We start from the raw sequence: 26,647 nt of genomic DNA on the forward strand, positions 1-26,647 counted from the left end.
TTGGAATGAATAATAATTAGAATCAATATGTTGTTAAGTCAGGAAATGAAAATATGAAGTAATGAGTTCAATTATCTCGCCAACTGGTCTGATTTAGGATTTGCAGATAAAAGTGCAGAGATTACAAAGGAGCAGGATTGTCCCTACTAGTGAGCCTTTGTTAAGAGACTGAAAAGATACTTAATGCGTTAGGCTTCCATTGCATTGACTTCTTTAGAAAGGTAGGCAAAGACAGGGAAAGAATAAGACTGATAGGCCCTATTATTCTTTCAACTTTGATTTCCTATTTCAATAGTGTCATGCCTTTAGAGACCTCTGGGAGTGGCCATCACTATGGAAAGGTGCTGGCTTCGGAGAGTAGGGTCTGGGTTCTCGCTCCAGCTCTTGCGTTGTCCTCCTTGGCCTGGATATTCTAGGCTATAAAAGGGGAGTAACCATGGCTGCTAGAAGGGGAGTAACAATGGCTGCTAGAAACTGGTTTGAGAGTCACTGTGATGATTTGGGTGACAGTGCTCTGAAAAGCATGCAGTGCCTTAGAAAGGCAAGACATTCACTTTACTCAGCAGCCACAGGATTGATGTTAGCAATGGAGAGGCTTTCTGTTTAAGCTCTTCATATACTTATTTTGATCAGGATGAGAGTTTCTTTGCAGCTCAACCCAAATTCTTGTTAGAAAGCACAGGACAAAAATAGTTTCCTAAGGAATAGAAGGTGGAGTGGAGGTTGCTGGTTGTCTCCCCAGCAACTGTACTATGTTTTCCTCATTGTAGTTTCAGTGGGAATGACTTCATTGCCAGCATAGACAATCAGCACAACTCTATGTCTTCTTCCAGAGTGATTGGCCAGGTGGGCACATAACATAGGGAAACTTGAACCAATAAGTACCCACTACTATGCTGACCACAGTAATGTCTCAGTGGCTTAGGTTAGTGAAACCTGAAAGGAGCCCTGGACCCTGAGCTCAGTAATTTGGGAAGAGACAAACTTTCTCTCCTATGGAATATACATGAGCGAGTAGGTAGTCCTGGTTACAATTGACAGTCATCTTGTTTTTATAAGTGAAATCAACTTTGATGGATGCTTTTATTAAAAAAAAAAAGTAAAGTAGGGAGACTGAAAGAGAATTAGTGCTTGATTACAAAATTAACCTAGATCAAGTTTAGCCTGAAATCCAAAATATGATTGTATTTTTAAGTTACATATGAAAGTAATTCCTATTGTCTAAATCACTGTGAGTTAAGTTTTCTTTTACTTGCAATTGAAACATGCTAAGTGACACAGGATGATAACAGGGCTGTATTTGCCCATTTTTGTCTTTGAACACTTACTGCTCCTTCTCTGTGTTCATCTTTGATTTGTCTATCCTTTGGATCATCTTTGAACTGGCTATTTTTCATTCTCTTCACTATGGGATCCTGACGTAGCTCAAGATTTCTATTTTGATTCTCATTAAATCTGATTTTTTCCTTATAAGTACTTTTAATTGACTCTAGAATAAGCCAAGTGTTACATGCTATTAAATATAAATAAGAATTCAATTGTTAAAATTAACTGCTGCCTTCCCCATCCTTGTTCCTCATAACAAAGTTTAAAATTTTTTAAATTGCATAGTATTTTCCCCCCAAGTCTACATAAAATTTCTTCTCTCAAAGTAATGTACCAATTGTTTCTGGGACTACTCTAGCATCTTTAAACTAAATTACCTACTTAATTGCTTCTAGTTTCTCTTTGATTTCCACATAAAGATTGTTGTCTTTTTGTCCTAAGACTTTTAATTCAATCTATACAATAAAAAATGGAATTTAAGCACAAGAGCTTTTCAGTTTCTCCTGGCTCGATTATTTTCTCATTAACTTTGCTTTTATACTCCCTTTCACCCTTGCCCTACCATGTTTATAGATAATGTTTCTATGATAAAATTACTCCATCAAGACTTACTGATGTTTTATGGGTAGTTGAAAGATTTATTAAAGGCAATTTGAGGGCATTTAAAATTAGCCTCCAACATGGAAATCACTGACAAGCTATTTTTGACATATTGTGTATCACCTGGTGACCAAGAAAGAGTAGTGATCAGGGTATAGTTGTTAACAGTAGGTAGGGGCTGCCTGGCCAAGGTCCAGGTGGGAGCTGAAATTGAGCCAGTGTTCTATTCTCTAAACGTTAGCTCCTGGGTCTGGGGCTGCATCAGCCCAGGGGAAGAGTTCTCTTTCTCTGATTAGACCATCCAGAGGAGTTGCCTTAATTAAGGTATTACAAATGTGCCAGATGCGCTACTAGTGGCCATCTGTGAGATTTACTGAATGACCGTACTGTGTTCTACATTAGGGTTACTTTCAAGTATTGGAACAGCCATTGCCAACATCAGATAGGGACTGTTTTATAAAGTAATATGACATCACTGTGGCAGGAGGCTGAAGAGAAGAGGATGGCTCTTCCAGCACACTCCTTCTGGTGGCCTCCTGTTTCATCAGCAGGGTGTATTGGTCACAAGAATTCTTTTATTTTAGTAAGAACGGATTTTTTTTCCTGCATTTTCCTTAATACCTTGAAACAACAGAGAGAAAACTTCCAAAATTTTGAAAACTAATTGATTTCCTGACAAAAAGATTAATTCTTTTTATTCCAGGATAATGAGGACATGTGACAAATACAAATGAACACGGTGGACATCAGAAGAGGACATCCTGGGACAAAGGTCAGAGTAGTAAGAAGAAGAGTGTCCAGACTACGAAAAGTATTCAAAGAAAAAAGAGTCTTTGTTAATGGAAGAGGTACATCAGCCTCAGCAACAGGACAGAAAGGATGGCTATGCAGGGTGGTGACCGTGGCAGCTGGACAGACTAGTATGAAAGAAGGAGAAGGATATAAGGACTTGGGTTGAGAAAACTAGATTGACAAGTAAAGAGACAAAGAAATAGAGCCACAAATTAGTCAGCAAAACATTGATAATGTCAGCAAACATTGATAATGCTTACCTAAGGATAAGACCAACAACAGCAAGGAGAATTTGGCTACAAGAAGTGGGTGAGGCCAGGTGTGCTGGCTCATGCCTGTAATTCCAGTACTTTTGGAAGCCAAGGTGGCAGGATCAGTTAAGCCCAGGGGTTTGAGACCAGTCAGGGCAACATAGTGAGACTTTTTCTTTACCAGAAAAAAAGCTGGGTATAGTGGCTCATGCCTGTAGACCCAGCTACTCAAGAGGCTGAGGCAGGAGGATCTCTTGAGCCCTGGAGTTAGAGGCTACGATGAGCTGTGATTGTACCACTGCAACCTAGCCTAGATGACAGAGTGAGATCCTGTCTCCGAAAAAAAAAAAAAAAAAAAATGGTGGATAATTCATGTTCAGTAAGGCTTATAGGAAATCCAAAGTCAGTAGAAGACACAGTGACTACCCACTAGACAACAGAAAATGGCCCTATCTTGCAGAGCACTGGCCGGCTATGCCCTATTGTTAAGTGGCATGTACTAAGGAATTGCTGGACTTGCTGTTATGAAAGAGGATGTATTTCTACCAATTAGAGCCATATGATGAGCTTGTTTGATTATAACACTGCAAATGCCAAAATGCAATGATATAGAGAATGGAAATTCTTTGAATAAAAAGTGGAAGGCTACCAGAGATTACTGTATGACAACCCAGTTAATATCAGAATGTTAATTACATTTGTCAATAAGAATTATGTGTTCTTAGTTTTTCTTACGCATTTATAACTGTAGAAATATAAGAATGTAATGCATTAGAGTATGGTGTAAAGAAATATCACAAAGTAATAACCAGTTTAACCCTGTCGATTATAGCTTTCTTATCACAGTAATTTATTTCTTTTCTCTCCCTCTCTTTTTTTTTTTTTTTTTTTTGAGATGGAGTCTCGCTCTGTTGCTAAGGCTATAGTGCAATGGTACGATCTCGGCTCACCACAACCTCTGCCTCCCAGATCCAAGTGATTCTCCTGCCTCAGTCTCCCGAGTAGTTTGGATTACAGGCGCCCACCATCACGCTTGGCTAATTTTTGTATTTTTATTAGGGACAGGGTTTTGCCATGTTGGTCAGGCTGGTCTCAAACTCCTGACCTCAGGTGATCTGCCTGCCTCAGCCTCCCAAAGTGCTGGGATTACAGGTGTAAGCCACCATGCCCGGCTCTTTTTTCTTTTCTTTTCTTTTTTTTTTTGAGACAGGGTCTCAAAAAAGAGACTCTTGTCACCCAGCCTGCAGTGCAGTGGGGTGATCATGGCTCACTGTAGCCTTGACATCCCAGGTTCACGTGATCCTCCTGCTTTAGCCTCCTGAGTAGGACTACAGGCATACACCACCAAGCCTGGTGAATTTTTTCTATTTTTGGGGGTCTTGGTATGTTGCCCAGGCTGCTCTGGAACTCCTGGGCTCAAGCGATCCTCCTGTCTTGGCCTCCCAAAGTGCTGAGGTTACAGGTGTGAACCACCATGCCTTGCAGTTAAGGTGTTTTGTAAAACCATTTTAACTGACCCACTGCCTTGGAAGGATCATGAGTAACCTCAAAGAATATGAAATTCAAGTTTGTTTGATCAGTAAGAATGCATCTTAAATTGGAATAATTTTCAGTTAGTTATTAAGCTCATATAGAATAGCAATAAATCAAAAGAAGGAAAGAGTCAAGAAGCCTTGAAAAACATGGAATTATAATCCATCAAAAGTACAAAAGGGGCCGGGTGTGGTGGCTCACGCCTGTAATCCCAGTACTTTGGGAGGCTGAGGCAAGCAGATCACAAGGTCAGGAGATCGAGACCATCCTGGTCAACATGGTGAAACCCCGTCTCTACTAAAAAAAAAAAAAAATACAAAAATTAGCTGGGCGTGGTGGCACGTGCCTGTAATCCCAGCTATTTAGCAGCTGAGTGAGGCAGGAGAATCCCTTGAATCAGGGCGTCGGAGGTTGCAGTGAGCCAAGATGGTGCCATTGCACTACAGCCTGGCAACAGAGCGAGACTCCATTTAAAAAAAAACACACAAAAAAAGAAGTACAAAAGGAAAAAGAAATGATGGTCAACAGAAAAGGGAAGAGATCTGACAGAACTGTGATAATCTAAGCCATTCTGGGACCTTCACATCCCTCTGTATGATTCCTCTTGGAGGCCCCACTCTACACGAAATCAAATGTATTAAATTGCATCTGAGTGCAACAGTAAATATGATTTTAGACTATAAATAATTGAAAACATTTTGTAATTGTTAAATGATAACTCTAAATATTTAATTTAATTTAAAATTGGCCATTGTTTCTAAACAATCTTCTTGCACCCTTGCAAACTACTGTGAAGATGTAACCTACAAGTGTTTTCAAGTATCAGTGTTGCCAGGTGTGATGGCTCATGTCTGTAATCCCAGCACTTTGGGAGGCTAAGGCGGGCAGATCACTTAAGCTCAGGGGCTTGAGACCAGCCTAGGCAACATGGCGAAAGCCTGTCTCTACCAAAAAATTAGCTAGGAGTGGTAGCATGTGCTTGTGGTCCCAGCTACCTAGGAGGCCAAGGTGGGAGAATGACCTGAGTCCAGGAGGCAGAGGTTGTTGTGAGCTGAGATTGCACTGCTACACTCCATCCTGGGTGACAGAGTGAGACCCTGTCTCAAAACAAAAAACTCCAAAAATATCATTGCTATAGGCTGAATGCTTGTGTCCCCCCACCCAAATTCATGTGTTGAAGCCCTAACTTCCATGTGATAGTATTTGGAGGTGAAGCCTTTGGGTGGTTATTAGGTTGAGATAAGTTCATGAGGCTAGGTTTCCTATTACAGGATTAGTGCTCTTATAGGAGGAGAAAGAGAGAATTCTTTCCACCATGTGAGGACATAGCAAGGAGGCGGCCATCTGCACACCACGAAGAGGGCCCTCAAAGGAAATTGAGTAAGTTAGCGCCTTGAACTTGGACTTCCCAGAACTTCGCCAGAACTGTGAGAAATAAGTGTCTGTTGTTTAATCCACCCAGTCCATGGCATTTTGGTATAGCAGCCTGAGCTGACAAAGACACTAATGGAGTTGATAAATATAACAATTAATGAGGATTAAAATAATGTCACATTTTGAAGATATTTAAGTGATTACTTTGATTTTGTCATTTTCTTTTTTTATTTTGGAGCCAGTACATTTCTTTTCCAGGCTTCAGATAGTTTTAGACATCCCCGCAAAATTCACAGGCCTTACCTGTTGGGCCTTTAGTGCCTAAAAGCTAAAATGACCCTGGGGAGTTGGTATTGTCCGTGTGCAGAGAAGACACGAGCTGTTTCCACATCTTCTCCATCAGAGCTCCCCATCCAGGCTGCTCCACGAGTAACTTTGAATAACAAAACTTGCCCTGATGGCTCCGGTCAGAATAGTATGACCTTGCGCTTCCCCCTACTCTTGCCACCATAGAAACCAAGAACAGGAAGGGCAATTCTAAAATACGAACTAATCTGTTTCAACAATTCTCCCTCTCAGGCTTGTCTTCACTGTAAAAGCTTTTCTTCCCTTTAGAATGTACTTGTTAGTTCTGTCATGATTATTTGAAGGCCCTTCTTATTAGATCCCATCAAGAAGTCACTGCAGTAAATACATAACATTTTTACTGTTTGATAATCAACACAAAAGAGAATGAGAGAGTACCATGGGTAATCAATGGATCTTGTTAAATATTTCATACCTCTCTTTGTTTGGCTTAATGTTGATGTCACCAATGATATGGATGTCTGCAAATTTTATCCTAAATTTGCTCAGAAGGGAAGCCATTCTGAAAATATGAAAGGAAAATACTTCATCATTGCATATTTAACTATTTTCAATCAAAGAGTTTTGTGTTTGAGTTAAGATATCAAAAGCAATCACGTCTTATTTCAGCTTAGCTTTCAGACAGAGGCTTTTTGGTTGGTGTTTGATTTTCATTACAGTACTTGATGAACACATTAAGTGTGGACCAAGCTATTTCACTGAAGGCATAAAGAACCCCTGTAGGTGCAGACACTGGCAACAGCCAATCCAACCTTGCATTTATGTCACAGGGAACAGAATGCAAACCTGTCCACATTTCTTATTATTTGAAAGATAGCAAGTCTTAATACTTATGGACTATTATATTGGTGATAATTTTTATAGTTACTGACAAACTACTGACAGTTATACAATATATCATAATATGATAAATTATATATGATTAATTATATATCCAAACATATATTATATAAATTATATAATATATAAACATATTATAACATTATAAACCATTGTGTATATTATAAAACCTCATATATATAAGCCTCATATATATGGCTTATATATATATATATGAGGTTTTTTCTTGGCAATTGATAATTTTGATATAATTTCAAAGTTACAGAAAAGTGTTTAAGATAATACAAAGAACTCCCAGATTCACCAGTTGTTTATATTTTGTCCCGTTTGATTTACCATTTTCTTTGTTTCTCTCTCTTTATATTTATCTATCTATTTACTTCTATCTCTATCTATCTACCTATCTACTCTAATCTTTTAAAGTCAGTTGCAGATATTAGGCACCTTTACCCCTAAATTTTTCAGTGGGCAGTTCCTAAGAACAAGGACAATCTCTTATATAAAGACAGCACAATTTTTGAAATTGGAAAATTTAACATTGATGCCATACTACCATTTAAGCCACAAAACATTTTCAAATTATACTAATTGTCCCAATAAAATATTGGCAGCTTTAAGAAATATAAAATATTATAGACATTATGTTAGTTTCCATGTTAATATGATCCTCTTGAAGTACAATTAAATATATATAATATTAGTATATACATAACATTGATTTGATTGAAAAGACATATATGCATATATGTATAATATATATGCAGTCATACACCACATAATAACATTCTGGTCAATGACAGACTGCATGTACAATCGTGGTCCCATAAGATTATAATGAAACTGAAAAATTCCTATCACCTAGTGATGTCATAGCTGTTGTAATAATGGCATAGCACAGCGCATTATTCACACGTTTGTGGTGATGCTGGTGTAAACAAACCTACTGCACTGCCAGTCATATAAAAATACAGCACATATAATTGCGTACAGTACGTAATACTTGATAACAATAATAAATGACTGTTACTGGTTATGTGTTTACATACTATACCTTTTATTATTATTTTAGAGTGTACTCCTTCTACTTATTAAAAAAAGTGAACTGTGAAACAGCTTCTGGCAGGTCCTTTAGGAGATATTCCAGAGGAAAGCATTGTTATCATAGGAGATGACAGCTCCATGCCTGTTATTGCCCTGGAACACCTTCCAGTGGGATACAAGATGTGGACGTGGCAGACAGTGATATTGATGATCCTAACCCTGGATAGACTTACACTAATGTGTGTGTTTGTGTTTCAGTTTTTAACAAAAATATTTAAATAGAAAAAAGCAGGCTGGGCGTGGTGGCTCACGCCTGTAATCCCAGCACTTTGGGAGGCCGAGACGGGCGGGAGATCGAGACCATCCTGGCTAAGACTGTGAAACCCTGTCTCTACTAAAAATACAAAAAATTAGCCTGGCGAGGTGGCGGGCGCCTGTAGTCCCAGTTACTCGCGAGGCTGAGGCAGGAGAATGGCATAAACCCGGGAGGCGGAGCTTGCAGTGAGCCGAGATCGCGCCACTGCACTCCAGCCTGGGCGACAGAGCGAGACTCCGCCTCAAAATAAAATAAATAAATAAATAAAATAAAAAAGAAAAGCTTATAGAATAAGGATATAAGAAAAACACTTTTGCACAGCTGTACAATATGTTTTAAGTTCTGTGTTATTACAAAAGGGTCAAAAGCTTAGAAATTATAAAGTAAAAAAGTTGCAATAAGGTAAGATGAATTTATTATTAAAGAAAAAAATATTTTTTATTCTCAGGTCCAGCTTTGAAGAAAAATATTTTTGTATAAATTTTGTGTAGCCCAAGTATGCAGTGTTGATAAAATCTACAGTCGCGTAGTCATGTCCTGGGGCCTCACATTCCCTCACCACTCACTGATGCACCCAGAGCAACTGCCAGTCCTGCAAGTTCCATTCATGGTAAGTGCCCAATACAAGTGGACCATTTTTTATCTTTTATGCTGTACTTTTACTGTACCGTGTCTATGTTTTGATATACAAATATTTACCACTGTGTTACAGTTGTCTACAGTATTCAGTTCAGATTTGTAGCCTAGAGCAACAGGGTATACTATATGACCTAGGTGTGTAGTAGGTTATACCATCTAGGTTTGTGTAAGTACACCCTGATGTTTGCACAATATGAAATTGCCTGACACATTTCTCAGACTGTAACAATGTAGCAATATATAACTATATGTGTGTGTGTGTGTGTGTGTGTGTGTGTGTGTGTGTATATACCACATTCACAGCACAATACATCCTAAGAGGGAAGAGAAAATATTAAAAATTACTGAATAAAGCCTGTCATTATTTTGTGACTTCTGGAAGTGCTGGTTCCAGGAAGGACGCAGAGCTTAGTCCCTCAGTGCCATGAGGGACTAAGAGCTGCTGAAGGTGGTTTTCTGGATTTCTACCAGAGACCTCTAGATGTGTCATGTTCTCAGCATGCTTATTATTCTCACACCTGGCATCAGCTCTCAATGGCTAAATTAATGAGAAAGATACAGACTTACACTGTGGGATTTTTTTTTTTTTTAATTTAAATTAGAAGAGTTCTCTACAGTCATCCCTTTAAACTCTTTCAAACTACAAAGGAGAAACTGGGGACCCAGATGTGTTTGGCAACTGTTGCAAAGTCCTACAGCTCCTTGATGGCAGAGCTGGGGCTAGAACCCAGGTGCAGTCTCTCCATTTAGTTCTCTTTTACATATGCTGTGCTAAGAGTGACTGCCATGAATTAGGAGGTTTGAATTCCCACAGAAAAAGCAAGTGGACCCAAATTTCCTTTAGGCTCTTCTTTTCTTGGATGCCTTTACTGGTCAGAACAAAATAAGCATTATATGAGATAATGAAGCTCCCACTCAGGACTTGCGATGAGGCTTCTGTGGCACCTTCCTTTTGGAAAGCATTTGTGACAGAGGATAAGAGGTCTTGCTTGAAGACAGTGATCAGGAAAAATATGCAAATAATTTACTGACCAGAGAACCAAGTAAACACGAGGCCTATCCTGGTGGCTTTGTCTTTAAGTCTATTGTGTCTCAGAGACACTTAAAGTTATTAAAATTAAAGCATTAAAGCAACAAACCTCTGAAATGACCTAACATGTGGGTGGTAAACTACTTACGTAATTTTTTCTTCTTCAATGCGGTTGATCTTTCCTCCAACATAGATCCTTAATTTACAGTCTTTCCATTTTTTTCTGAGAGTCAAGATATAGGGGATAAGAAGTGTTAACCCTGGAATAAAGAGTGAATTATGACACGATGAGTATATCTAAATGGGAGGAAATGAATAGCTTTATATCTTTATTCATTCCCACATTGATAGCTCTTAATTAAGTTACAATCTTTGGAGAACACAGAAATGTTATTCTTTAACTAGTATTATTCCCATATACCTTCTCATGCAGTTTGTTAAGTTGATCAAGATAGAAATTCTTTTCCCTAGTGTATTTTCTGAAAGTTTTTACCTCCATCATCAAACAACCACCAAACATCAATTGTGCCTTTTTCTTGTTTCTTTTTAAATTGACTGCTGGCTTCCACCAGTTTCTGGTTGAACTCTCCCACGTGCATCGACTGGATTGTGTTAATGCTGCCATCTGAAACGAAAGAGGAATTGATGCATCTGTTTGCTTCTGAGGGCAGAAACAAAATAACTTTCCAATCAATCTACTGATGAAAATAGAGAAAAGGTCACAGATTCATGTTTATTATACCTAAAATAAACAGCGACTCTATTCTTCAAAAGGCAGAGATAAAAGTCCAATCCCAGAATAATTTAGACCACCTTCAATAGTTAAATAAAATATTGACAGTCAATAGTTAAGTAAAACAGCTCTATGATTAAAGTTTTTATTAAAAAACAATGGATTTTTTCAGACCTTTAGCAATCTGTCTCAGAGTGGAGTTATTATTTAGGCATGCAACAATGCTACTGGCCAGAAATCCCCATTTCCCCAAATCTCAGATATAAAGCAACTTAATAGTATTAATATTTTTATATTTACTTCACAGGTGGAAAGTGATTTTCTGGAAATAAGCTATAGAATCAGAAATATCCTTTCATTAAGGCATTGATTCGTGAAGCACTATTTTGGTTTAAGTTCCATTCAGGTCTGGTTTCTAAAATTTGCCAGGGACCGTGTGCATCTTGAACTCTGTGACTATTTGGTCCCTTAGTCGGCCTGGCTTACTCTAACTCTGCTTTCTTTTGAATGAATCTTGTGAAGCTAAAGTAAAGCCATTTGAGCTATTTGAATCTTTGTGAATTAGATGGAAAAAAAAAAAAAAGCTAGAAAATATGGAAATAGGCCGGGCGCAGTGGCTCAAGCCTGTAATCCCAGCACTTTGGGAGGCCGAGACGGGCGGATCACGAGGTCAGGAGATCGAGACCATCCTGGCTAACACGGTGAAACCCCGTCTCTACTAAAAAAATAAAAAAAACTAGCCGGGCGAGGTGGCGGGCGCTTGTAGTCCCAGCTACTCGGGAGGCTGAGGCAGGAGAATGGCGGGAACCCGGGAGGCGGAGGTTGCAGTGAGCTGAGATCCGGCCACTGCACTCCAGCCTGGGTGGCAGAGTGAGACTCCGTCTCAAAAAAAGAACATATGGAAATAAAAACATCTTTACTCGAGTTATAGTTCAGGGTGCATATAAAACAGTTAAAATTTTTAAAAATGCAATTTCTACCCTAACATGGATACAATGAAAGTGTACCAGGGAACTCGGCCAGTGTTGGAGCCGGACCTGTTCCTGTTTGCCAAGAGGGGTTTCTCTGCCACAGTGTACATAGTATTTCTCATATCTGTGTCTTTGAAAGTCATGACTTTATTGCTCTCTTTCAAAGAGGTGGTGTCAGCCTGGTGCTTAGAGGAGGGCTGACAGCCTCTTCAGAGCTTCCTCTCTGATCTAAAAGGTTCTGAAGATGCTTTGTTTTATCTTTTGCTGTTTCTGTGTTTAGGGTCTGTCAGTTCTGAAGCAATGATGAGATATTGTTTTTACATCCCTGGGACTGCTGAGGGAGAAAAATTTATTTACAAAATGGACCAAGCTCTGCCCTCACTTACAGACAAGTCAAAGTATCCAGAGGCCTCCTGTTCATACTCAGGTGCCTGGGGGCAGGATTGGTTCTGGTCTAGAACTCAAAAGAGTTGACAACCAATGAAAGCCTAGAGTAGTGAATGAGCCCTTTAGAGCTGTGTTTAAATTTCTAGGTATTAAAACAGTATATAACATTATTACTTTTCTTTTCTGAACAATTTGACATGTTGACTTTTGGAAGAGTATATTTTTGCCAAAACAAGTATTGTGATGCAGAAATAAGCTTCCAGAATAAATAACAAGTCCTGCTGTCATAAGGACATTAATGCTTCCTTCTCTCTAGTTAGAGTACACTGTTGGGCTATGACTTTTGAATTTTCCATTATTTTCCAGACTGTACCACTTAATAGAGCAGATTTAATGGATTGTTAACTTTGTTTTTTACAGTTAAACCAAATAATTAGAAAGAAAAGAAGATAGTAGTTAGCATCCAGAACAGTCTTATTTAAATATTTTCATCCTGATGTAGCTTCAGCTTGAATTCAAACACATCATCTACGTCATTTTAAGGTGAACTGTAAGGAGTAGGCCACGGCCCATGGGGTTATCCCAGGAACTCGACAGCACCCATAGTATCTGAAGTGGGGTAATATCTGGATTTCCCATCATTCTCTGTAGATATATAAAACTATTATATTATAGGTGAAATTTCATCTTTGGGCTATAGGAGGAAAGCAAACAGACAAACCATTTATGGGGTAGGAGATGGCCTTGTCGAAGAGCCTCTTTGAAGGGTTAGCCCCGGTCAACCTAGACCAGAAGCCTGCTAAGTCTCCACTTGGATCCTGCTGTTTGACTTGGAGACCCTCCCAGAGAAACCATCTTTTCCTGGCCTCACACCAGAATGTGACTTCAGTGACTACAGGACATTCCTGCATAAATGCCTGCTAACATTCTGATTTTTGACCAGCAGAGGTCACTGTGGACCTCATTAAACTCAAACCCATAGCGTTTCAGAAAGTAATTTTCAAAAATCCAAACGTTTGAATCGTCTGTTTATAAAACGTATAACGAGCTCTCCCAACCTCTGATCCTCTGTCCCAGGGCTGCATACCATAAGTTCACATGTAAGTGTACGATTTAGATGAAATCTACAGGTAGCGAGTATCAATAAAGTTCTAAGTCCTGCATTCTGGTTTGTGATAAAGATGCTTTTTTTGAAATCAGCGTTCTAGCTGGATATCGTATTTGCATGTGCTAGTCATATTTCAGTTCCCTGAAATGTCTGAAAGGTAAGGGTGTGTGTGGATAAGACGGTTTGGATACTGACTCTTAATTTTCTATCCCCTTTTCATCTTAACTGAGAATCTTCTGTTTCATGGCATGCAATCTGCTTAAGCACTATTTGACTTCCAAACCAAATATGACATTTTAAAAATAATTTTTGACAGTAAGATGGTATAAAGTACTTAATGAGGTTGATAAATGACAATAGCTGCTACCGTTTATCCATACTACCTTCTGGAGAGAAACCTTTCAGTTCCTACCTACACTCAATGCCCCGACATCTTAGATGCTGACTTCGGACACTTTCTAGATGCTCAAATAGTGGCTCATCTTGTAAACTTTCTTGCAAATTTTAAAAAGTACTTACCTTTTTTAGGCGTTGTCTTGGTAATGTTCAACTTGCCAGCTTTTTTAAACAAGCCTCGGATGCCTCCACTTTCCTCTTCACACTCATTGTCTTTGATAGTCGCTTCCAATGCTAGTCTCTCCTGTTCTAATCTCTCTAATTCCTCTGATGAAAGAAGACACAATCACCCACTTAACTCAGAGCTACAAAGTTTCTAGAAACAATCTTATAAACTTTTAATATGTAAAATGGTATGTATGTGATAAGATAGTTGTTTATACATAGTATAGTTTTTCTAAATGATTTTTATATATTATCTTTTAATAGAAGTAATATATTTTGGTTGGGTGAGGTAGCTCATGCCTGTAATCTCAGCACTTTGGGAAGCCAAGACGGGTGTTTCACTTGAGCCCAGGAGTTCAAAACCAGCCTGGGCAACATGGTGAAACTCCATCCCCATGAACGATACAAAAATTAGCCGGGTGTGGTGTGTAGTGCCAGCTACTTGGGAGGCCGAGGTGAGAGGATCACCTGAGCCTTGAGGGTAGAGGCTGCAGTGAGCCGTGATCATGCCACTGCACTGCAGCTTGGGCAATAGAGTGAGATCCTGTCTCCAAAAGAAAAAATAAAAAGTAATGTATCTTAGTAAATTGTATTCAGAAAGTTGTCACAACTAGCTTAAAAAAATAGCTCTATGTGTTAAGTTATGATACATAAAGTTACTACATTTTTATTTGTGAGGGCAAGAGAGGCTATTTAATGCCATTCTTATTCACTACCATGCAAAAATCAACAAACAGAAAATCTTTCACACTGTAAACCACCGATTTACTGACCTAAGCTAGTGGTACAGATGTTTTACAACTGGAAGTGACAAAATTACAGAAGTACACTGGGTATATATCAGCCACACAACAATGCTTCATGAATTGAAACATAAAAACAGACAGCAAGAATTAAGAGAAGATAACAAAATCTTACAATAAACTCTCTAGGCGTTGGATACAAATTACAATGGAAAGCATCCACCACCATTCCTTTCAATAAGCAAAATATTTTGTGGAGCGGGTGACCAAAGTCAAAGAAATAAAAGCTGAGGTTTCTGGGTGCCTGTCAGGGTTCAAATTGCTAAAAGGGGTCTTATGACACGTTTTAGTCTGGAACAGGAGTCAAGCAGCGCAAAATTTCCTGCCCAAGGTTTAGACGCACTATCCAAGCTTTCATGTTGTATCTGGCTGCCTTTTATCTTTTTTGGATTCTGATTGTGACGAACATTTCCTAGCTGCTATGTAATGTGCTGGATCTTTCTTTGACCTCACCCCGCCCTGAATCGGGGTAAGTAAGACTTTCAAAGCAGTCATATGACAGTGCTACACTTAGGAGGCTTCTTGCTTCTTGCTTACACTGGGGGAGGTGGCCCTCTTGTCAGATGCTCTCATCTTATTGCCTGCTGAGAACAGAGCCTTAGAAAATGAGCAATGTTCAGAGGAAGAGGATAGAAAACCTAGATTCAGTGTTACAAAACACTGGGAGAGCTTCTGTAAATGTCAACCCTTGGAGCCCATTGCCTTATCTATCTGTTAAGCGAAGCTATACAAACTCTAGATTTATCAATTATGTACTAACTAAATCTGTCAGGATAGTCACATCCCTAGACGATGCTGCTATTCAGCTACACAGAATTGTCTGGCCCCTTTCCAGGTCTTAGCAATTAATCTTTTGCTAGTGGCATGAGATTTAAGGTCAAATCACCCATGTGATTTCCCCGAAGCTTCAAAGGTTCTCAAGATCAGCAGCTATAGAAAATCTGAGAAATTAGGCTGATGGTGTTAAAGCTGAGACAGAAGTTGCTTACCCCTGACTTTTGAAAGGTGAAGACAAGCTGCCTTGCAATGGGGGGTCATGACCGATTACAGTTCTGCTGCTGGCTTTAATGTGACATTAGCCAAGTAATTTACTTTTTTTATGCCTTGGATTTCCCGTCTGTGAAATGGAAAACTGTAACTCTTTCCTTTTCCCACCCCCCAAGCTTTGCAAAAAGAATAAACAAAGTGTCCACACAGGGTTTTGGAGGTCCTTAAAGAACAGAGCAAGAACTGCATTCTGTAGGCAGTATATTTATACAAATTTTGGCAATGGGCCTAGTCATGCAAAACAAATTGAGTATTTTGAGATGCCTGGGAGTTATTTTAGCAGTTGCTATTTATTGCACACTCTTTGGGTGCCAGGGACTGTGTTGCATTTTATTCTTTTCCAAACAACTCTGAGATAGTTACTACTATTATCCTCTTCATTTTGTAGATGAAGAAACTAGTAGGTTAAGTGACTTGCCTGATATTACCCAGCAAGTTACAGGGTTCATATGCAAAGAGATCTGCATATGCTTCCCACCATGAAGACCCTCCTCCTGTGGCTTATTATTATTATTTCAGAGTTGTTTTATTACCTTCCTACGCTTTATCATCAGATAAACCTAAACACTCTCAGGCACATGGCATAATGCTAAGTTAATTCCCCCAAATGATGGCCCATCCAACATGTAATTTTAAAATGAGGACCCTAAAGATACGGGTCTGTATAGAAGGCTGCACTAGAGCAGCAGCACTGGTACTCAGACTTTGTGGTCACTGTCCTGGATGACGGCACCCTAGCTGTTATTTTGCCTTCTGGGGTGTTGCAGGGGGCCACTTATGGGGTAACCTGCTCTTTGCAATCCTCTGATGTGGCAACTGTAAGGGCTGCCCTGGGAGGTTTTTCTGGGCAGGCTCCCATGGACCCTATGATTAGCCACTGGTTGCCATGCTCTTTGTCCTCTAGTTTGGACAAAGAGGGAAAAAAAGATAAATCCTCCTTTGTAATGGAGTCAGCTGGCTGAGCGAACTGGGAGCGATTCCAACAATTTGCTTGAAGGTATGTGCACAGCCCATCCAGAACAGAGCAAGCTGCAAAATTGCAGGCCTGAGAGACAAAACCAAATTTTGCTCGAATGGTTTAGATATAGCAGTTTCCTCAAAGACGATAGAGACAGAAGATTACAGAGAGTATTTATTCTAAAGGCTAAAATCAGCTTGCTTTGCCATCTTGGATTTTTAGATCCATACCATGGTGTGATCCCCATTTGCATAGTGATTTTCGCAAGTTCTTATTCAAGTTAATTCTTAATTATTCACTTGGTAGGTGATCTAAGGCCTCCTTCTGTGCACTCCTTCCTTTTTGCATTTCAGCGCTAAACAGAAGTGATGTTTTGATTATCTGTTCTTCTGAATGATCTATCTGGTGTACTGCTTGCCTCTGTTTGCATGCAGGGAAATTAAGAGTAGACTTTGTCAAAACATTTTTGTCAACAGAAATCCTGGCCAGATGACTTGCAAAGGCATACCATTAACCACAAGGGGAGCAAGCCAAGAGAGTATGAACGAGTGGATATAAGTTGATTTCCACTAGCCTGACAATAAAAACTATTTATTCGATCATCACCACCATCACGACTACATTTTTAATTTTCAGAAATTACAAAGCCCTTTCTACATAGTATCTCATTTGATACCAATACTGGGATGCATGCAGAGCTGGTAATATTCTCCCCATTTTACCGAAAAGGAAACTTGGGCTCAGAAAGTTCAAGTGATTTGTTCAAGGTAGCACAGCTCGTGACCCAAGTCTTCTGCTCCCAATTCTAGTGTTTATCCCTCTTCTCCCTTCTCCTTCGGTGATATGCCTTGATCGCAATAGCTGCCTGTTGAAGGAATACCCAATCTGCATGTTTTCAAAAACCACCCCCAAATTTCTCAATTAGAATCAATCTCCTCTACATTTCCATAATACCTTGCTTAAACCTTTATTCTACTAACTACTATAACTGTGTGACTCGGATGTCTATCTTATTCACAATGGACTCCGGACTCCTGGAGGGCAGAACTTATGCCCTATTTCATCACCAACATTTATTGAGAGTTTACCGTATGCCAAGTACAATGCCAAACACTTTGCAGCCATCAAATTCTTTAATCCAAAACAACAAATCTGTGGCGTAGGTACTATAATTATTCCCACTGGAAAATGCAAAAAGTGAAACACAGAGAGGATGGGTAACTTGAACAGCATCACACAGACAAAAGATGTCAAAGTTGGGATCCAAACCCAGGTTTATCTATTCCAAACCCTATGCTTGGACCTCATGTTATCCCTCCCATGTTCTTCATGGTGCCACCCCTACCTGCTATTACCTGGAACCATGTTTGCACCAATAGGCACTCAAGAATTGTGTGTTGAAATAAATTAAAGAACAGATCAATGCTGTTCAATTCAGTTCAATAGTTTTGGAAGTACTGTCTTTATAAAAGAAGAAAAACAAGTGCAGAGTTGTGAAGAATGGGGGTGTGAGAAGTGTGTGTGTGTGTGTGTGTGTGTGTGTGTGTGTGTGGTAAGTACAAAAGACAACGTTTGAAAGAAGTGCAGTTAATACTGTATACAAAGTTATATAAAAAAGGGACAGATAGAGGACAGAAGGTGGGACCAGTGAGATAAAAGCCTGGGAGATGGAAGCGCGAGAGACAAGTGGGGAAGGAGAGGGGACTTTTCTCTGGAAAGGACCACCACCTGGAAATCCTGTAATGGTAACTACAGGGAACTTGAATACATTAGATAATTCTGTAGTATGTCATAGTTTATAAGGCCACATTGCTACTGAGAGATAGAGATAGAGAGAGAGAGATAGAGGTAGAGACTGAGATATAGAAATAGAGATAGAGATATAGAGAGCATGCCTGCCCTTCTCTCTCTTCAAGATATTTATAATCTCAACCTGAAGTTACGATGGTAGAAGAAAAAGCTTAGACCTTTAGGTTCTCTCAGTTGAGGGTAGGTTTCTAATCCATGTTGTCATCCACATCCCAAACGGTTTTCATAGTAATAACTAAGAGTGACCTTTGAGCCATGCCATCATGTAAATGCCAAAACTGCTTTGAATAGTAGTTACTGTATTTTCAAGTGCTTTATAAATTGATGATATGGTACCCAGTTGGAGTGACTATATTTTGAAACTCAATTTACTTGTCAAGATTACTTCAAATGTTATGTCCCCAGTCTTTTTTTTTTTTTTTTAAGATGTCTTTTAGAAATAGGCAGAGGTCTACACATTACAACCTGCTTTGAATCTTAAGGATTGAGAGTCGTCAATTGTCTGACACCAGAAGGGAGATCAGGGAAACCCGCTGGGGAATGGAATCCCCTCCCATTTTACAGCATCCTTTTTCTTTATTAATTATTAAGTTAAAATTCTTTCCTTGCTCAATAACTCAAAGCTGTAAATGCTCATAAGAATCAATGTGCTGTACCCCAGGTGAAGTCTAGTTGAATAGAAGGCAGGAAGCAATCCTGCAGTGGTTGCCTTCTAATCAAGTAATTATTTACTACACTGCCATCTGTCTTTATTTTTCTAAGCCACTCGATCAGACACAGCAATATCCCCGTGCTCTGAGATAGTCACAAATCATGCTGTACTTACGTGGAATACTTGACCGCAATATATTGCAAATAATGTTCCATCACTTTATTTCTTACCAGTATAATTTGGACTCCTTGTTGTAGTTGGAAAACTTGCTAAATATCCCTGGGAGGTGAGCAGTATGAAATATCATGATTTTTTTTGTGTGTGTGTTGTCAGGCAATAAATTAATTTATTAAGAGAAACTATTAGTCATCAGTATTAGATGAGTTGCTACAGTATACAAGTTACAATGTTATGAGCATCGATCTTATTTATATTAAAAGTTATTCTCCTCACATAAGCCTGTAATACAACATAAAAATAATTGTCATTAGCTGGTAAATTATCTATAAAGCTGATTTCTATTCACTGCCTTATTAACTACAGTATATGGGCGCTCTGAATTGCTAATATTTCCTTTAAATTATAATCTGTGATGACACTGTGGTGCCTGTGTTGGAAAAGCTATGATGATAATCATTAACATAGTATAATGCAATACTTAAGATTTATCAGGCCCTTATTAGGCCCTGAATTACAGCATAATATAATGAAATGCAAGTTTATTTCTTCCAATTCAAAATCTAATAAGAGGTTTGTGTCATAAATTACATAAACCTCAAAACAATGCATGGAAATGTGGCAGAAAGTTAATTTCCATCATTATGTTGTTTTTCTGCATGTTCTTCATGTACTTGTGTAATATTGTTTTTCTTTGTTTACCCTAGATAGTTGGTACTTGTAATTATTTTATTAGCATCCAATTGTATTTTCCCTTTCTTGACTAAGAAGCAGAAATATTTCAGACATCAAAGTTTATTTAAATAGGATACAACCCTTGGGAAATTAAAAGGGGATACAGTTCACTGCCAGGATTCTTTGAGAAATACAGCAAAACTTGGTTGCTGTATTGCTTTATAGAAGTAAATTGATGGTGCATCTTGGCAGATGGAACAATGAGGGGTGGGAGCAATGCTTTTCAGCTACATCACATCTTTCAGCTTGAAGAGAGCAACATAACACACAAAGCAAATGTGTAATCTAAATACAAGTTATATTTTGCATTCTCATTTTTAGATGGAAAACATTATAGCACAAAAGCCAGGAAAAAAAAAAAAAAGTAAAACCTAGGAAGTTTGCAACAGAACGGTTCTGTTAATATTCAGTTCTTGTAATTGCCCTCAAAGTCAGGTTTATCTTACCATAGACAGGCAGCTCCCTTGTTGGGTGTCTTAAGGAACGCATAGAACCGGCTCTGCCTCATTCCCAGAACTCAGATTTCACCATTACCTCTCATTATATGTCATCATCCTCTCTAGCTCTTCTTTTTCAAAGATAAAATAGGGGCTTCAAACAGATATAGGTTTGAATCCCAGCTCTACTAATGACTAGCCTGTGAATCTTGGGTAAGCCCTCATTTTACCAGCTGTAAAATGGGGACAATGATAATACTCTCCTCATAGGGTAGCTGAGATGATAAATGTTATATGTGAACATGAAGCATAATAGATGGCGCATAATAAGTGCTCAAATGTTTTAACTATTGTTGCTACAAAATATTAAGTTCTGCTAGGAGGGAATATACATTAATAGTGAATGCCCAGTGAGTGGGAGTTAGTATTTCTGATCTGGAGTTTAAAATATCCATAAAGAAGAAAAGGGGCATACAAAGGAAGGCTAAAGTCACCAAGAGATAACCTTTTGTGCTACAATTTTGCATAAGACGCGCTCTCCTTGCAGTTTTATTTTTTAATGCTCTTCATTATCATAGAGTATATACATAATCAGATAGTAGCTATCTTATAAAAACACTTGATCTCTAGTTTTTTCTTCATCCTCCTCTTCTCCTACAACATACCAGAATGGTTGCATCAGAAAATTCACCTAATCCACTCATATTCTTTCCTGTTTTGATGGAGACAATCATGAACCAGCAAATAGAATATGAATCAATCAGGCAACAGCCCTTAAGAATTCTTTTTTCTTTCTGCTGAACCTATTCGGAAATACCCTGGTACTGCTCCTGTACGTTGGAGACTTCATACTGCCAGAGAAAACTGGACAACCACAACTGGGTTTTCACTGTTGTACACGGATCAGTTCTTGCTGATCTTTTTCATTCTCTATCATGACTTTTTAAAATGCTTACTAGTTTCTTCTCATTCTCAGTTAAACCGTTCCTCTCTTGCTTTTAGAAGTAAACCATTGCTCCAGCTTAAAAGAAAGAATTGAGACTATTGTGCATCATCTTCTTCAGTTTACCACTCTACTCTCACAAATCCACGCATCCCATCATCAATCCTCACCTCCTTTGCTCCAATTTTAGATGAAGTATTTTTTGTTTTTTTTTCTGTTTCAGGCCAACTCTTCCATTCATGCCTTTCCCTCAATTTTCTGTTCCTCCTGGATCTTACTCCATGGGTCACCCCTTTCTTTGCCTACATCTTCAATGTTTGCACTCTCTTGTGCCATTTCCTCAGTCTAGAAATATGATTTGATCTCCCATTCAGAGGTCTATAGGTTCCCTACAGTAAGCCTGCTCAATCTCATTCCTCTTGTTACCATCCAAGCTTCTCAGAAGGGTTGGCTACATCCATATTCTCTGCTAGTTCATTTCATAGTCTCTTCTCAACTCACTGCAATCTCGATTCTGATAACCCTGCTTTACAGAAATTGCTCTCACTAAGATTACCTGTGTCATGCCAATTCCATTTGGTTCATGATCTTACTGTACATTTCTGCTGCATTTGGCAATGTTGGTTATTCTCATTTTGAGCACTGTACTCCCATGGTTTACCTGACCCCAGACTTCTGGTTTCTTCATCTTTCTGACCTCTCCTTCTCTTCTTGGGGGCCTTTTTCCTACTTTTTGGAGTCCTTGGCTACACACACTCTTTGAGTTCTATTTTCTAGGGTGATGGTTTCAATCCACATTAGCCGTGATGTCTCCTGTATTAGTCCACCCAGGTTGCCATAACAAATGCCACAGACAGGGTGTCGTAAACAGTAGACATTTATTTCCTCACAATTCTGAAGTCCAGAAGTCCAAGATCAAGGCATCAGCAGGATTGATTTCATTCTGAGGCCTCGTTCCTTGGCTTGAAGACGGCCGCCTTCTCACCATATCTTCACATGATCACCCCTCAGTCTGTATCCTAATCTCTTCTTATAAGGACACCAGTAATATTGGATTAGGGCCCACCCAAATAACCTAATTTTACCTTAATTACCTCTTTAAAGACCCTGTCTCCAAATACAGTCACATTCTGAGGTCCTGGGGTTAGCACTTCAACATATGAATTTGGTGAGGGGGGAGACACAGTTCAGTCCATAGCATCTCCTAAATCTGTATTTCCAGTTCAGATTTCTCTTTTACGATGAGGACTGTCTAACTGCCTGTTAGACATTTCCCGTAGGATTTCCCACGGGAGATTGTTTGAAATTGAGCCAGGCATTTCCTCATTAAACCTGTACTTCCTCTTGCATTTCCCATTTCCACTGGCTCATCCAGTCAGCCAAGGAGTTTTTCTTTACTCCGCCCTTTCCCACATCCCACACATCCAATCAACTCTCAAACGCTGCTCTTCGTACCTGCAAAATACTTTTCAACTCTGTTCTTTTCTCTCCATCCCCACTGAGGCTGCCCTGGTTCAAGCTGTCACCTTGTCTTGTTTGATTATTGTAGACCTCTTTGATTTGTCTATTTCCATTGTAGTCCTGAGTCCATGCTCTATATAACCGAAAGAGCATGAGATCGAAAACCCAAGTTTGACCACATTATTCCCTCACTTGAATCTCTCTGATGGTTCCTCATTATCTACAGAATGTGATCCATCTTTTTAATATGGCAAATGAGGCTTTTACAGTCTAGATCCTCCTTATAGTGGCAGCCTCATATTTTACTATTGTTGGCTTCCTACTTTTCACTTCAGTAACATGAATCTGCTTTTGGTTGTCTATATACTCCATTCCTCTCTATTCCCATGTCCTCACCTTTGCAAACACTTTCCTCTTTGTCAGGAATGCATTCTCCAAACTGTCTCTTTACTTTTCTCTCCCTCAACTTTGTCTGGTTAACTCCTACTCATCCAGTGAATCTCAAATCAAAGGTAATTTTCTCCAGAACGCCTTTTTGGAGTGAGGTAGGTGCCCCTTCCTTCTTTCCCATAATTCCTTATTTATACTTACTATAATGCTAATAATTGATCTACTTCCCTTACTAGGCTGTGTGTCTCTTGAGGGCACAGACAGAATTGATTAATTTTAGTCTACCCAGCACCACTTGCACCTACACTATGCCTGGCACATAACAGGCACCAGAAAAGCATCATTTTTTTCTTAATGTTGTGTTGTAAGCGGACTCTGCTGTGAGGCTCAGCGGAAGAGATGAGTCATGAATTCATATCTTGTGCTAATTTTTCAGTAAGTATATCAGTATGTTCTTTATTTCATACACAAGAGAGTATGTTTAAATTCTAAGACTAAGCAAGTATACCAAATTCTCTACAGGGAAAAAACAAAGAGTCACTAATCTGAATTAGTGTTTCTGCCTCTGACTTAGATTAGTGATTCACAGCGTGATACATTCAGGCTCATTTCCATGTTAGCTACAAACCAGTTCATAGACTCTCAAAAGCAAAATACGTGTTTTTCTGGGGAAAGAATTAATCTTCATTTTCTGAAACATCTTGCAGAAATTAATTTGGCAGGTTATTTTACTGAAGTTGTTTATTTTCCTTGATGCTGGCTTTGTGGTTTTGTGATAAGAAAAATAATTGATGACTACCTTGAATTCCTCAATATTTGTGGTTAGCAGGGCAAAGGCTGCTTGTGTTAGCATTGGAGAAAATACTGGGGGAACTATATGCACTATGAGTTAGCACTAGAACGTAAGCTCCACCGTTAAGGAATTTTGTCTATATTGTGTCCTGCTATATCCTAGAACAATGTCAGGCACAAAGTAGGTGCTCAATAAATACTTGTTTGTTGAATAAAGAAAGTACATACCTTGCACCTGAAGAACCTGAGAGATGTCAAATCCTTGGCTGATTCTGACTATAACCACGCCAATCTCAAAATCAAATGCATCACTGAAAGAGAAAGCAGAGCAGTTAGTGTTTTAAATGGTTGTTTTAATCCTCAAGCTTAGGACTAGTATTACACTTGCTTCTAGGATTTTGATATAATGAAACTATTAAAATCCACTTTAGAATATAGCCAAGAGCTGATGCATGTGTTTGTTTGTTCTTCCCTTATGCCTTTTTAAAGTATATTTTGGGTAGAGGAAACTAAATTATTCACTCTAGCCAATTTATTCAAATAATACTATACATCAGAATTTTGATTAAGAGCTTGTCGCATTTTAAAAAAATAATCGAATCTTTTATACAGTGAGCAAAACAATCACTGGCATATTTAGAACAGAGAGATTACAGACTGCAAAGACTCTTTGAAATGATTAGCCACCACCCCCAACCTGGCTGCCTCCTAGAAGGACTCCTATAACATTTCTGATATCAAGTTCATGGTTAGAAATGTCTCCAGTTCCTCTATTTTCAGAATTGACTCTAAACTGGTCACTTGGAGCAATGCTTTTTCATGGCAACCCTATGTACTCGCTCTTGTGTTTTCTCTGTATGCAACCCAAAGGAATTCGATTACCTACAAGAAAATAAAGTCTGTCCTTCTTTTATCTCTGTTTGAAGAGATTAAAGTTTAAGACATAAATGTTTTCTCTGGTGCTAAACATGGAAGCAAGTCAATTAATACTTTGAGTCATTTAAATTTTTTTTCATTGGGAGGTCCTTTGTTTATACTTCTATGGATCTAAAACTTAATGACTTCTTGCAATTAGGTCATCCTACCCCAAAAACACTTGTCCCACCATATGCAAACAGTTTCCAATGGCCAAAGTCAACCTGAATTTTCATTTGGTATACATAAGTTTGGTGCAATATGAATATCCACTCAAAATCCAAACCATAAATAATCTTTTCTTAACAGAATAGGTCCATTCTGGCACAAGTTGTTACAAAGTAAATTCCTCATAAACAAATCTTGTTTCTGATTGTCCTCGATTATAAAAAGTAGACAATATGCTCCACAAAAAAAAATTTGGATTCTGTGTTAGGTAGAATAATGCATCCTCAAAGTATCCTAATTCCTGGAACCTGTGAATGTATTTCCTTACATGGCAAAAGGGACTTGGCAGATGTGATTAGGTTAAGGACTTTGGGATGGGGGAGATTATCCTAGATCACCTGGATGGGACAAGAGTAATCACAAGGGTACTTAAAAGTGAAATTAGGAGGCATAAGAGGAGGTCATAGTAATGTGATGTGAGAGGAACTTGACCAGCCATTGCTGGTTTTGAAGATTGAGGAAGGCATTCCTGAGCCACACCCACATGAGGGAAGCTTCTGGAAGCTGGAAAAGGCAAGGTCAGAAATTTATCCTAGAGCCTCTGGAAGGGAATGCAGCCTGGCCCACACATGCCAGACTTCTAATCTACAGAACTGTAAGATAATCAAGTATTGTGTGTGGTCATTTTCTTTTTTTTTTTTTTTTTGACAGAGACTGGCTCTGTCACTCAGGCTGGAGTGCAGTGGTGTGATATTGGCTCACTGCAACCTCTGCCTCTCAGGTTCCAACGATTCTGCCTCAACCTGCTGAGTAGCTGGAATTACAGGTGCACACCACCATGCCTGGCTAATTTTTGTATTTTTAGTAGAGGTTGGGTTTCATCATGTTGACCAGGTTTGTCTCAAACTCGTGACCTCAAATGATCTGCCCACCTCGGCCTCCCAAAGTGCTGGGATTATAGGCATGAGCCACTGTGCCCAGCCTAAAGTATTGTTTTAAGCCACTAAATTTGAGGTAATTTGTTATGGCAGCCATTGAAAACTAATACATACAAATTCTAATTAAAATTAAACCACACTTGGCTGGGTAAGATGGCTCACGTCTGTAATCTAAACACTCTGGGAGGCCAAGGCGGTGGATCACCTGAGGTCAGGAGTTCAAGACTAACCTGGCCAACATGGTGAAACCCCAACTCTACCAAAAAATATAAAAATTAGCTGGGCATGGTGGTGTGCACCTGTAGTCCTGGTTACTCGGTAGGCTGAGACAAGAGAGTTGCTTGAACCCAGGAGCTGGAGGTTACAGTGAGCACAATTGCGCCACTGCACTCCAGCCTGGGCAACAGAGCGAGACTCTGTCTTAAAAAACAAACAAGCAAACAAACAAAACACTAAACCATACTTAAGAATATTACAGACATTTGAAATATTTTATTCAAAGAAAAATGGTAAAATACTATAGTTTTATAATAATACCCCTGTGTTAACAATAA

General features: G+C 39.0%; 1 protein-coding gene across 8 annotated transcripts in view; it reads right to left on the minus strand.

The window, feature by feature from the left end:
• The window catches only part of SLC12A1 (solute carrier family 12 member 1), a 103,597-nt gene that overhangs the window by 11,925 nt on the left and 65,025 nt on the right, over positions 1 to 26,647 (minus strand). For 4 of the 8 annotated variants that reach the window (XM_033190204.1, XM_033190209.1, XM_033190203.1 and 1 more), the window contains 5 exons: positions 24,301 to 24,383; positions 13,827 to 13,970; positions 10,602 to 10,769; positions 10,257 to 10,368; positions 6,658 to 6,744 (listed from right to left, as the gene is read on the minus strand). In XM_033190204.1, coding sequence (XP_033046095.1) covers positions 6,658 to 6,744; positions 10,257 to 10,368; positions 10,602 to 10,769; positions 13,827 to 13,970; positions 24,301 to 24,383 — 594 coding nt within the window. Of the gene's footprint in view, positions 1 to 6,629; positions 6,745 to 10,256; positions 10,369 to 10,601; positions 10,770 to 13,826; positions 13,971 to 24,300; positions 24,384 to 26,647 lie in introns of those variants that run through there. The other 4 variants (XM_033190207.1, XM_033190205.1, XM_033190206.1 and 1 more) reach the window with 2 other exon arrangements.

The sequence above is a fragment of the Trachypithecus francoisi genome, unplaced genomic scaffold (assembly GCF_009764315.1).
Source record: "Trachypithecus francoisi isolate TF-2019V2 unplaced genomic scaffold, Tfra_2.0 Lachesis_group3, whole genome shotgun sequence".
Lineage (NCBI taxonomy): Eukaryota > Metazoa > Chordata > Mammalia > Primates > Cercopithecidae > Trachypithecus > Trachypithecus francoisi.